The 14,568-nt window shown below is 38.4% G+C and overlaps 1 protein-coding gene across 8 annotated transcripts in view; it reads left to right on the forward strand.

The window, feature by feature from the left end:
- ltbp1 (latent transforming growth factor beta binding protein 1) overlaps positions 1 to 14,568 on the forward strand; it is a 125,113-nt gene that overhangs the window by 106,388 nt on the left and 4,157 nt on the right. For all 8 annotated transcript variants that reach the window (XM_018694680.2, XM_051076770.1, XM_051076772.1 and 5 more), the window contains 9 exons: positions 1,687 to 1,815; positions 4,932 to 5,069; positions 6,074 to 6,235; positions 7,104 to 7,193; positions 8,120 to 8,248; positions 10,024 to 10,164; positions 11,241 to 11,417; positions 12,585 to 12,746; positions 14,350 to 14,499. In XM_018694680.2, coding sequence (XP_018550196.1) covers positions 1,687 to 1,815; positions 4,932 to 5,069; positions 6,074 to 6,235; positions 7,104 to 7,193; positions 8,120 to 8,248; positions 10,024 to 10,164; positions 11,241 to 11,417; positions 12,585 to 12,746; positions 14,350 to 14,499 — 1,278 coding nt within the window. The remainder of the gene's footprint in view (positions 1 to 1,686; positions 1,816 to 4,931; positions 5,070 to 6,073; positions 6,236 to 7,103; positions 7,194 to 8,119; positions 8,249 to 10,023; positions 10,165 to 11,240; positions 11,418 to 12,584; positions 12,747 to 14,349; positions 14,500 to 14,568) is intronic.

Raw genomic sequence — 14,568 nt, forward strand, 5'->3', positions numbered from 1 at the left:
ATTTAAACGGGAAGAATTTTCTGGGGATATTTGTCAGTGGTGGAATAAAACAGCTATATCTGACAATTACTGTAACTTTACAAAAGTGACACACATTCACACCAGCTTAATGCTGTGATTGGTCAGCTGTGTGGAGGCATGGGTTTCTTCTCTCTCTAGTTCTCCTTTTTCATTCTTTATGCAGATATTTCTGCCACTTTTCATGTGAACAACCAAGTAAAACACCATGAAAGTCTTCCAGGAGAGAGATATATTGATACTAGCATCTTATTGTTATACTGCTATGTTAAATATGAGGGATATTTATATACTAGTAGAACCATTCTCCAAGTCCAATAGACATTTTTCTATGTTCACCTAGATTTACGATGTGAGTTGTTGACTGAACTAATATCATTATGTTTATATTACTATTTACTATACGAAGAGACTTAATTGTCTCATTTATCTGCTCAACCTGAAAGACTGAGCTGGAAGAGTTCATACAGTCTTGGTTCCTCAGTGCCAGGGATAAATATTTCAGTGGAATCCTTAATTAAACATGCAGTGACTTTATTGGTGTATTTATACTTGATGATGACAAATGATGCTTTTATGTAAACACTGAAGAAAATGTTTTAGTGTTGAAAGTGAAAAACAAAATGAAAGAATTTACATGTGACACACACAGTACTTTTTCCTTTATCATCATTTATTTTTATCTACATTCTTCTGTTTCTCCCCTCTATATCTCTTCCTTTTAAACAATAATAAAAGATGAGGAAAAAGTCCTCAGTTTCTTTCACATATGCTGATCTTATTTTCTAAACCATGGCAGGAGTGTTGGTCTCCGTGCCAGAGCTGTTTTTAATGCCCTCTGCTGCCTTAGAAAAAACAGAGCGAAAAGAAAAAAATGGGAGGAAAAGAAACAGACGGAAGCCTTTGAGCTGGCTGTCTAGACGAGGAGGAATATTTGTTGCTCTCTGCTTCATGATTTATGCAGAGGGCTCAGACTCAAGCCTATGTGTGTGTGTCTGAGTGTCTGCTTTTATGAAACCAGTTCAATAAGGAGAGATCAATTGGAAGTGTGTGACAATATATAGAGGTAGAAACAGAGGGAAGTTTTGGCAATTAGACTCTGATGATGAGAAGCATCTTATCCTTGAAAATAGAGAATAGGACAGGATCCCCACAGTCTAGATACTGGTGCTGATCATGGAGTAGAGCCAGCGGGTGGATGGAGGATGGGTGGATGAAAACTGTCTCTTGAGACTTGCTGGAAGTCCTGGAGGTCACAGTGGAGATGGGGAGGAGGTGGTTTGCATATTGGAGGGCTGAAATGGACAGACAGAAATGAGGACTGACTGAGGAACCGTGAATGTGTGTGGGAAAGCAGAGGTGACAGAGAAAAGTAAAGTAAAACAGCAGGAGTCATTCACCCATAGAGGATCTTCTTTATTGAACTTTAGTCAAAGCTTCATGTAATGTATTTCTGTTTTTTGTTTTTTTTTACACCAGCTGCTTCAGTTTCAGACATTGTCAGTAATAATCCCCTGATTAATCCACTGCATTCACTTTCATCTGTTTGGAGCAGATAAAAATAAGGAAAATAATGGAAAACTTTGGAGAAATTTTATGTATCGCTGGAACAAATAACTTAAAGGAAGAGCATCTGACACTGTCTGGATTTGTTCGTTTGTTCTCCAGATATTGATGAGTGTGGCCTCAATGAGACTCTGTGTGGCCCTCGTGGTTTCTGTGAGAACAGACTGGGCTCCTTCCGATGCCTTTGTGACCAGGGCTACCAGGAGTCCCAGGATCGCCAAGGCTGTGTGGGTAAGTATTGAAGTTTTGGTATAATATATATCAAGCTGGAGGTAATGTATTAAAGTGTATTTACATATGCCATGTATACAATTAGACCTCCACACTAGATCTTCATTTAACAAATGTAACATCTACAGTTGATGTCTACCACAAGGCAGTTTCCTCTACCAATTTCAGATGCTGGAATAATTTGAAGCTATATAGATGTAGGTGACGTTTTGCCCACTAGGGTTGGGTCTAGTGCTGCCTTCACTGGTAGGGTGGGGACATTAAGCTGCTGAGAGAGATTCTCCAGAGACAGTTATGACCTGCAATGCATGGGTCATGTGACAGTTGTGTCATGTGAAAGTTATCAGCAGAACTGTACAAGAAAAAAAAACACGGACATGGAAAAAATCAGCAAAGTAAATCAACTGTTTTTCTGTAGTGTTTTACCTCTATTTTTAAGAAAGCAGTACCTTATCAGATATAATCATTACAAGAATCATCCAAAATAAAGTACACTGGTTATGGGAATAACAAACCAAATAAAAAAGAAGCTAACCCACTGCCTTCAAAATATATTGCATCACTTCCATCCTGAATATATTGCATCATTTCCATCCAGAATATTCAAAATAGACTAACTTGTAGTTAGTCTATTAGTGTGTGTGTGTGTGTGTGTGTGTGTGTGTGTGTGTGTGTGTGTGTGTGTGTTTTCACTGTAATGACATACAGTATTTCTCAAATAAAGGCCTTTGGCCTTAGTTGTTTCTCTTTTTGAAAGCAACATTGCCAAGCAATCCCAACCAGGAATACATGGAACTAATGTTGAAAATCAGTGGTATTCTTCAAGTTTGGTTTGGATTGAGTCAGAACTGATGGGTGCTGGTGGTTTCCCTGCCCCTGCAGCTCTCATCTAGTCAAATTTCCTCCAGCAGGAAGGACTGTCAGAGCAGACTTCCTCCTGCTGAACCCTGATAGAAAACTTCCCCCACACACACTCCCCCTGTGGCTAACCCCACCAAAACACACACAAACACATTAAGAATGTTACCAGAACTACCACAATGCTCTCATTTATGTTTCTCAATATTGTATGTGCATTTCACACACACATCCCATCTGTCCTTTGGCAGTGCTACTGGGTCCCACCCAAGTTCAGTCTAGCCAGCTGCCTCCACTTCACTGCCAAACCATCACTGCACTGTGGCTAGTACAGATGGACTCACTTACACACACACACACACACACACACACACACAATCCTTGAAAACCAACTGTAGATGTATACAACTAACCATCTAGAACGTGTTGTCCTTCTGTCTTCGTTCTTCTCCATCTATTCCTCTGCTCTTATCAACCCATCTTTTCTGCTTTCCTCTCTCTTGTTCCTAATTTCACCTTCACTTCGTTCTCTCTTTTGTCTCCTCCATCCCTCCTCTTCTTCCTCTTCATTCTTGCTGAAGCTGTACAGCAGTATTGTCAGTTGGACATCTTTCTTGTTGGGTTTAGCAACTGTTTCTGGATTCATATCAGTTGACTTAAAATGACTAAAGCCTGAAGGGAAGAAGTGACAGCTCAGCAGGGTTCCTGTTTGTCTCTCTGTGCTCTATTCAAGATGGAACACAAATATCATTGTTTTTCCTAATCATTGTCTGTTTAAACTTTTTTCATGTCCTCAAATCAGATAGTAGTTATTCTGTCTTCTGTTACAGAGACAGACCATCAGGGTTATTTAAGCAGTGTGTGTAAATCTGCTTCTCTCTGGTGTTTTGCTACAGTTTAGCTCAAGACATAAAGAATTACAATTAATCTAAATATAATTACAATTGCAATATGGCCGAGCATTATCCAGATCATCAGAGCTGCATTTTTTTGTAAAAGGTAAATTGTAAACATTCCATCATAAGTGAAGCATTGTGGTGTTACAGAGAACATGTTTGATTTGTTTAGTACAGACTCCAACAAAAATTACATCATCATCATTTTCATTTATTCTTTACATTCAGTCATTCATTATCTATACCACTTATCCGTTGAGGGTCGCAGGGGTGCTGGAGCCTATCCCATCTGTCGTTGAGTGAGAGGCGGTGTACACCCTGGACAGATTGGCAGTCTATCGCAGGGCAAACATATATAGACAAACAACCATTCACATTCACATTCACACCTATGAGCAATTTAGAGTCACCAATTAACCTGCATGTCTTTGGACTGTGGGAGGAAGCTGGAAAATGCAGAGAGAAGACTCCAAGTTAGAACCCAGAGCCTTCTTGATGTGGGGTGACAGTGCTAACCAGTGCTGTACCACTATGCCACACATCCACTGGAAGACTACACCATTAATTTATATATCAGTACAGACTGATGCACTGCTACAGTTTTTAGCCAGTACTGCTGTCTACCCAGATCATGTAATGGTTTACTCTTCACCTGAGCACGTGTGTTTTTCTTCCCACATACATATGTGGGAAGAAAATACAAAGCAATACAATACTGCACTGATGCACTTAAGACATCATTTCCACCAAACTACCAGTAACTGACTCTCATCTGAATGAAACACCCATTTTTTGGGTCCTACATTTGTGCCTGCACTGTTACAAAAGAGAGGCTGTAAATATTCATGCCAGGAAGAACTTCTCCACAGGCCACAGAATCACAGATTTTAAAGGACTTTGCTCAACAAATGCTACTGTACATGTACACATTACATACTGTAACCTGCTTTGCCAAATGTAATGCATCACTCTAAAACCAAGTACTAAATAGTACAGTGAAAGATTCCTGCTTCAGACTAATGTTGCTGTAATCACCTCGACTACAGATTTTCACAACATAAATCATAGCATAAATCAACAGATGAATGTTTGTAGCTCATGAAAATACTGGCCCAGTAGATGCTCCTCTGGACTGTTGGAACCTTTGGGAGAACATATTTTATATTTAGCTTTGCTAAGTTTCACCCTGTTTGCAACTGATCTTTTGAAGCTCTTCCAATAAACTTACAACTGCTGAACTATATGTTTGTATGCGACTACTGGATGATGCACATCATATGATTTCCTGAATGTGAAGAGGCTGATGAGCAGGCCAGTATATAACAATAATTATCAACATGCTCTTCTGTTCCTTTTCCACAGATGTGAATGAGTGTGAGCTGCTGAGCAGTGTGTGTGGAGAAGCTCAGTGTGTGAACGTGGATGGTTCCTTCCTATGCGTGTGTCCTAGCGGCCAGGACTATAACGTCATGATCGCCAAGTGTGAGCCTGTTCCCACAGGTGACCCACCCTCACATTTTGTACAAATTAAAAATGTGTAAATTTCCCCATTATGGGACTAATAAAGGATTATCTTATCTTAACAAAAAACTGAGGACATCAGGGTTTATAGTGGGTTACATTACACTACCATCTCCCCATACAAATTGAGGTGCTATCTACACAGTAGATAGGGCCAAAATGCGATTCATTTTCTATTAACTGCTAAAGAGGAACAGCAAGCAATTTTGAAAGGATAAAATGACTCCATCATTAAATCCAGACATGACTGTAGACTGTATAATGTTTCATATGAACTAAGGAATCTTCTTTTTGGCAGTGTCACATTGAAAAACATTTGATCAGTGACAAAACAATCCACAGAATGCAGTATTGTCAAGTTTAAAACAGTTCATGTTCATCCATAAAAAAAACTTGATTACTTGTGATGTTGGTGTGCAGTTGAAATGCAATAAAGGTGAGGTCTTTGATGGACAAATAGGCAACGTGAGTTTTGCAGTTAAGCATTAAAAACGTTTTAGTGTTCAAATGACAAATCCCTGTTTTTTTGTCAAATTAAATGTCATATTTTCAGTTCAGAAGAAAATGATAAGCATTTTGAAGACACAATTTGTCCAAACCCCACATAGAGCACTTATTTGAAAACCATTTTAAAAATCTGATTAGAATTAAAGCTCCTCTTAACCAATACATTCAAAACTTAAATTGTATGCAGTGCAGCAGTAGAAAGTTAGAGGAGCAGAAAGCCATTACAACAGATTCATTGTGGCAATGTGGCAATATTGCACATGAGGAATACACAAGTATAACATGTACAGTATAACAATATATATTTTAATGTCTGCTGGAATTCACTCGAGTTGAAAAAGTTGACTTCTGTAGCAATAAATGTCAGGAACAACTGGCTGCTCTGTCCTGATCTGAGTGACAACCACTGAGCGAAATAAATTTTATTTCCCATCCGATGTGTGTTCTTTCTCTCTTCTCCTGCATTCTTGTTTCAGTACTGTCAGAGGAGCGTAAGGAGTGCTACTATCGTCTCAATGATGAGAACCTGTGTGAGAGTGTGCTGACCAGCCATGTCACCCTGCAGGAGTGCTGCTGCACGCTGGGAGCTGGCTGGGGTGACAACTGTGAGGTACATCCCTGTCCCGTCAATGGCACAGGTGAGTTAGAGGAGGAGACAGAACCATATCACACAGATAGTATAGTATAGTTAGTTGCTAGACACAGCTTGTGCTCTATTTCAGTAAAACTGTTAATATCCCATTTTAATCAGCATCATTTTGAAAGCTTCTGTGTGTGGTTGATTTAATGAGGTGTGCAGATTGCAGCACCACCACAGATTTAAGAATTATATTCTATATAGACCATGCCCCTGTTCTTTGTATGTAGATAAATGAGTAAGTTACATTTGATCGATAATAACAAAAGTCTGGGATATAACATATCAATTTAATTTGAGAGTCAGAAAGCAAATAAGTGTACATCCCCTTTGTTGAGCTATTTAAGAAGAATGGTTGAAGAAAGGGGTCCTAGTGCTAAAACGTCTGGATGTAGTTTCATTAATTCTGATTCTGACTGAAGCTTAAATGTTTGTCCTCATTGCCACTGTTAATATTGGTACCGATAACACTGGGGCTCAAATAGTCACGGCATTTATATATTTTAGACTAGACTATTGAAGTTCATTTTTATTCTCCTGCCACAGTCAGAGTTCCCATTATTGGCTTCAACTGGTGTGAAACAAAAAAATGGATCATAGAAATCTGAGCATATCACATTAGTTTTAGCTTTTCTTGGCGTGATTTGCTCTCTAAAACCTGCACAATGCTTTTATTTAGCCATTTTTATTTGATCTGAATAAAACATTTTGGTTGACTGGGGATAATTAATTTTCTCTTTTATTCAGGAAGTGTGTACCATAACACATTCACAGTGTGTTTCAGCATATACTGCAGGAATGCCAATGCACACACACAGTTGGAACAGTGGATGCTTAACCTCCATGCTTCAATTTTTGTCTCCTTTCAGACCAGTTTAACCAGATGTGTCCATCTGGAAGAGGTTTTATTCCCAGTGGAGACTTGTTGTATGGAGTACCAACTGCGGACAGCTACAAAAGTAAGACTACTGTGTCTACATGGCCTAACCAGTCACATCACAGGTCACACAGTTGATCTACAGTGTTTGATGAAATATTTTTGGTGACATCATGGTACATAATTTCATATCATTTTAGATAATTCATAATATTATACTCACCTACATACAGTTGTCACACAAGTTGCAAATTGCCATTAGTGAACTGTAGTTTCCATTAGTAATTACAGTTACTAGTTTGCATCACATCTGTGCTCCCCTTTGTCTCTTTGCACAGACTCAGAGTGAAAATACAAAGTAATGCTAAACCTGGACTAAAAAACATGATAACTGTGTTTGAAATCTCTCTTTAGTTACCATATGATGTTCATAGTTTCCCTGTGCCATTTTATTTGAGTACCTGAATTGTGAATGTGAATTTTATAAACTCCTATTAGTGATGACACAAAATGATGATTAAAAAATGTAAGAAATCTGAATGAATATGTTTAAAGAGTGTACAGTACACCAATAAGCACTGAAGCCTGTGTTGAATTGGAACGATACCACAGGGAAAAACCTTAACCACATCTAATGATTTTGTTGAAATATATTTTAAAAAAAATGTAATACACATTGTACACACTTCCTCATCAGAAGCTTAAGGGAAGACATGAGTACATCACAATCTGACCTGATGCTGTTCTCAGCTGGCGATGGTGATACAATCTATCCTTCTGGGTATCTCTGTCTGTCGCTAATGCCACTTGAATGCTACATGAAAATTAACATATACTTAAATATGTTCATGTTATAGTTACACATGTGCCCTAACCATTATAGTCATTGTAATTCTACATAACTCCACATTCCATATACTCCTGGCTAACCATTGTAATACGTCTCTCCACTGTAGGACCAACTGTGAACATGTAACATGTGACTGCCTTCTCTCTGTCTGCTTACAGATGCAGATGAATGTACACTGTTTGGCCAGGAGGTGTGTAAAGGAGGTTTTTGTCTGGATACTGTGGGCAGCTATGAGTGTTACTGCAAGACTGGACAGGACTACGATCCTGCCAAACTGGAGTGCAGAGGTCAGGATGATACACAGCAAAAACAGTGTGTGTTTGTCTATATGTACATGTGTGTGTGTGTGTGACAGAAAGAGTTAAAATTTTCATCCTTTGGCTATTATTGAAAACTGATCGGAAACTCAGAAATAGCTGATAACTTACTGTCAAGCCACAGTGTGTTTGTCTTTTGTGCCCACCCTGCAGCAGCTTAAAAACACCAGTTTAACCAACAATAACCACACCAGTTCTAAACTAGACCACCACTGTGCTGATCTGTTACAGAGTGGAGAGCACAGTAGTTCCTGCCCACAGGGTGGGCTGAACCTACTGAACCAGGAGAAATGTACATCATGTTGAATCATCATCTGAATTACAATTATTATATTTTTTGCTGTAAAACTTTTTACTACATGTTTTTGCATTCTTACCCTTACTGACAGTAGCCATTGTAGAGTGACATGAGAATGAGGAAATGAGAGAAAGTGCTTTTCTTAGATTTAAACCACTCCAGAAAATGGTAGTAAGTGAAGGCTGAGTTTAGATTATTTGGTTAAACCACCATTTTCATGTTTCAGAGTGAATTTGCAGAATCAAAAGTTAGAACTCAGATTATAAATGCATAGGACACATTGTAACTGTGAAGATCATGAGATGTGATTGAAAGCTCCAGAAAAAAGCTAGTAAGTGAAACTTGAGTTAAAATAATTTTGTCAAATCTCTAATGAGACACTGTCCTTTGACATCTGACTCAGCACAACAGTGATTTCACTCTGAAATGCTGCTCCTGACAGAATTTCTTTCCTGGGTAAAATTGTGTAAATTAAGACCAGCCTAGTTACCATGAACACTGTTACACATAAATGGTGGACACACAGAGAAAAACCGAACAGAAAGATTGGAAAGTGTAAAACTAGCTATGGTGGAACAAGAAGCATTTGCTGCCTACCACTGCAAATGGCAGCAAATCAGAGGATTTAAAAACCAGACTCAGTTGATTCAGAGGTCTAATTCTGTTATGCTTACAGAGGTACAGCTGACTCACAAATAGGACCAAATCAAATGTCCTACAGATGTTGACCCTAGATTTTTCCTAACATTGGCTAGTTCACGTTTGGCCAAACAGGTTTCACGTGATAAAGTTTTCTGGTTTTTGTTCTTGTGTGGGGACTGGTCATTTTGTAACGGTAGTAGACTCCATTCATAAGATAATGATAGTACATTACCAGTGCTGTAAAGTGCAGAGGAGAGACTATTATTGCAGCAGGGCACTCGGGAGTGAGCATCCCGAAAACTCTCCCTGAGCTTCCTTTACATAGAAATCAGTATACAGGGTGTTATAGGCAACGGAGAAAGCCGTGGAATGAATCTTTTTTTATGTCCCGTTACAATCTTTTCACATATTGGCAATGAAAAAGCAATTATTACATGTAAATTGCTTTGAATTCTTCCATACAGGACCTTTAAAGAAAAACAGAGCAGTTTATTCAGAAGTTTTTAATTTAATTTTCATCTTTTTCTTCCAGTTCTACATCAGCAGTAACATGAACTCTGCAATCTGTCCATACTCAACAGACATAAACCTAACTTTTATAAGATCCCTCAAATTAAATGGAAACACAGTTTATGAGCTTTCAGATTTCAAGATGAGCTTCTTGTTGTTTTCAGCTATGCAACTGTTTTTATAGGAGCAAGCATCTGTGAGGGAGTGGGGCTGGTCAGCAAGATCAGGTTTTTAGCTTAGTTTGCTTAAAGCAAAATACATATGAAATGTCTCTGTTTCCTTTTTTTTTCTTTAGACATCAATGAGTGCCTGGATGAGTCAGTGTGTGTTGGTGGACAGTGTCTGAACACAGATGGCTCATACATGTGTTTCTGTACACTTCCCATGGTGTTGGACCCCAACAATAACCGTTGTGTCTTCAGTCCTGAGGTGTCCGGTAAGAAAGCATTTGCAAACATCAGTGCAAATTCTTCCTATCCCCACATTATTTGTGTGTTTTATTTTCTCTCTGTAATACAAAAAAATGGCTCAACTAGAGGACTGCCTGGAATTTTTACTAATTACCATCCTATTTTCCATTTTAGTGGGTTTTACTGTGAGGTAATAACAGTCATTACAAAGAATTTCAATGCATAATTAGTTGTGCTGATAAGCACATGTAGATTAATCAGAAAGTGTCAAACACAATAGCAATACTCTACAAGGATTTCTTAAATCAAGCTTCAGTATACATATTATATTCAGTTATACATTAAGTGCATACGTAAGTCACAGTGTGGATGTATGGGGAAATGCATGCTTTCACAGACAGCCATAATAATTGTGAACATAAGTGTTTATGAAGAGCCAAAGTCAAAGACAGATTTCCACCTTAAAGTCCATATTTAAAATACAAAGGGCCAGAACTGATGTAAACATTTGTATTTTCATTGAAGGGGTTATTTAATGGATCATCTGTTGTGTTTAGTTTAAAAAATTTTTTGAAAAAATAACCAAATAATAGTGTGAAACAGTGATATTCTGATATTACTTTCTGATGTCAAATAAGTTGTTTTATAAAAAGGGTAGATGCAGTAATAATTTTAACTTCTGGCTACACTTCTCTAGTCTGTCTGTTGTGTTCTTTTCTGTTTTGTTTTGTGGCAGATAATTGCCTTTCTGTGGTTTGTTTCTTCTCTTGCCTCCCTTTTTTGTGTAATCACAAAGCATTTTAAATCCTGAGATGAGATTACTAAATTGTGATTTTGGGATAGTGGTCTTAAAACATAATGATTACAAAATCATAATTTGTTGTCTTGAGATGACTAGCTACCATGGCCACTCTCACCTTCTTTACATTTCTAACCAATACCAGTGAATACTGATGAAATGTCGAAAGATGTATTTAGTTAATATGCTTCAATCAGATTTAAACCACTTTATTTTATTATTTAAACCACTTTATTAAACTTATGGTTTAGAGTTTATAACACACAATGTATGTGTATGTAGTAATGCAGTGTGTGTTTACAGAGCAACATGAGGCGGAGTTGATAGACTACCAGGGGATCTGCTGGCAGACAGTTACAGAAACCCTGACTTGCACTCAGCCACTGGGTCTCAACAGGAAGACCACTTACACAGAGTGTTGCTGCCTGTACGGAGAGGCCTGGGGCATGGACTGTGCCCTGTGTCCACCTAGAAACACTGGTACAAACTACACAACACACACATTCAGCATTCATTTGTAGTGCAGGCTCAAATACACCATAAAATTCTTTATATCTATGTGTCTCACAACTACTAGTTGTGTTTGTGCCAGCGCTGACACAAAGGAACTCACTTATACCTAAACCTCATATTACTCTGTGGTCACAAGCTGAATGTGAATTGGTTTGTTTTCAAATGTAAATGCAGTTCATTGCCTAAACACAAACATGAGACAATGAACAAAAAATAGCAGCCAGATGACCTTCTAAACATAACGATTTGGTAAACATAATTTAGCATAATTTCACCGTATTCATATTAGCATTTCTGAACTTCTATATCCACTGTCTGTAAGTATTGCAAAGTGCAAATTACCCACAAGTATCCTCAAACACTCTGTCATCTATTCCCTACAGTTAGCCATAAGTGCATCACACACAGAATGTCCAGATTATGTAACATCCAAGTCTGTCAGTGACTAATGAGCCGACTACTCACCTAGTAGTCAAATCAATCTAATTTATATAGCACCAAATCACAACAGAAGTTATCTCAGGGCACTTTTCATATACAGCAGGTCTAGACTGTACTCTTTATAATATTCCCAAAATTCCCACCATGAGGATCACCTGGTGACAGTAGCAAGGAAAAACTTCCTTTTAAGAGGCAAAAATCTCAAAAAATCTCAAACAGAACCAGACTCGGGGTGGGTGGCCACGACCAGTTGAGTTGAGAAAGTGAGTGAGAAAGAGAGAAAACAATAATAACAAAGACAGACTTTACAGGTCTAGAAGGAGAGAGGGGAGAGCACAAAGTCTAGGCCTATAGCAGCGTAACTAGGGGATGGTTCAGGTGTGTGGCTTTGTGTTCAAAGTTCAGTTTTGTCTGAGTTTAATAACAGAAAATCGAAGGTCATTCAAGTCTTTATGTCCTTAAGGCTTGAAGTTTAGCTAACTGATTGGTTTCATCACAACTATAGTTGAGTATCAGCTGCATAACAAGGGAAGTTTATGGGGTGTTTCATGATGATATTGCCTAAAGGCAGCATATATAAGGTGAGAACTCAGTATTGGTATTACCATTACATCACGTGGCAGCTCTTGACATTTCTTACTCACTGATTTCTGTCTTACTTTCCCTGTACACCTCTCTCTGTCTCTCTCTCAGAGGATTATGCATCCATGTGTAACCTTCCTTTGGGTGGTGGGCGGCGGCCATACGGTCATGACGCCCTTACTGCTGGCCCAGTGCATGAATATGAAGTGAGCCCAGACTATTCACTGTCACCTGAACAGCAGCCAGTTCTGCCCTTTTATGAGAATGAGGAGCGTGAGTATTTGTATTTTATGCATCCTCTATATTAACAGATGAATAGCACTGAAACACAAGCTTGTTTTCTACACCAAGACTTCTCTTCTTCTTTTATATCTTCTTTTATAAAGAGCATAGTTCTAAGTAATGTGTACTTATACTTGAGAGCCCTCATCACTGGTTACGTACAACTCAAATAAAAAGTGTTAATAGAGGCCTGAGAAGAAAACACTATTCAGTAATTGAAAAAAGAAAAAAGCAAACATTAAAGTCATTAAATAATAAAATACAAAAAAGAAAGAAAGGTCTAAGGTATTTACCAGTTACCATACTGAACTATGAAGAATACAGTGGGAAATAAGGTGCCAACAATTCATGAATGTGAATGTGGCTCATTGATATCACCATTTTGTATAACTTAAACAATGAAGGCCGTTACAATGATAGTTTTCAGTGGCTAAGATCTTTCTGAATACAATTTTGTGTAAGTCTGTGGTAACTAGCCATTTTGACTGACTTATTGAGTTGGCTGAAAACTTGGTGAAACAAGATGATGTCAGACTTTGTCATGGTGGGGACTAGGTACACAGGAGATGGACCCAAATGCAGACACGACAAACAGCCAGGGAGACTCATATAAACTAATTTAATAAACAAAAAGAGAGTGGCATATGGTTTCCATGTAATGAAAAGTCCAAAAAGCAAGATTCCAAAAACCAGTAGATAACGCAACAGTTGCACCTGCACACCATAACCTTCTTTTATTATTAGATATTATACCATACTGTATAGATACACGTTCAGCTGCTCTGATGGCAGTGAACAGTTGTTATTGTATAGCCCTTTGCTGCCATCTTTTGAGAATCCAACTAGCAACATATTAAAATGAGAATATTTCAGGGGAGGATAGTCCAGAAGTTTGCTGGTCCTTGCTTCCGTCCAACAATAGCTGAATCCTTAGCTGGAAATAAAACCTTTGCCTTTGATGGCTGGCAGTGAAAAATTATTAAGATTGAAAACTACAAATTTTGGGCACACTGATATTTGATTGGCCTTTCATGCTTTACCCATCAGACAATATGAAGAAAGAACTGATTATCAATATTCCATACATGTCAATGGGACATTCTGAACCACTGTAATATAAAAAAAAAATTATTAGTGCCACATGTTAATATTATTGGATTTTGTAATGCTTTAAGTTTTAGAACTAAATTTCAGAAAATATGTTTACAATTTGAATCCCATTGTTTTAGCCTGTATTTAAACTGATGCCATTTTATCACCTGACTGCCACCATGGACTCTACAACATGCTTGGAGAGGGAGAGTTCAGGGGACAGGTATTCAGTTGGCTGCAATTGGTGTTCTCACCACTAGATGCCACTAAATCCCACACCCTGCTCCTTTAAGCACCTTAAGTGCTTGTGTCATACAGGCCATTGCTTGCAATTGCTGACTCTGTTGGTACGAAGACCAAATCAGCAGGATAACCAACAGTAACTAACTTCTCATTGATTTTAGAACACTGGCAAGCCTTTCACTTCCTGCAGTGTCTTCCAGTAATAGTGTTCTTTTCTTGTCAAGCATACAAACTGAAACCTGAAACTTTTTTGCTACAGATCCATACAAGGCATTTGAGGGTTTGCGAGCAGAGGAATGTGGGATACTGAATGGCTGTGAGAACGGACGATGTGTCCGGGTTCAGGAGGGTTACACCTGTGACTGCTTTGATGGATACACCCTGGACCTGTCCCGCATGGCCTGCATCGGTAAGACTGCAGTTACATACCACTAATACAAAGAGAAAAACTAACACAGCTCTGAAGTATCTGTCATGT

Source organism: Lates calcarifer, linkage group LG16_LG22 (genome assembly GCF_001640805.2).
Source record: "Lates calcarifer isolate ASB-BC8 linkage group LG16_LG22, TLL_Latcal_v3, whole genome shotgun sequence".
NCBI classification, from domain to species: Eukaryota; Metazoa; Chordata; class Actinopteri; family Centropomidae; genus Lates; species Lates calcarifer.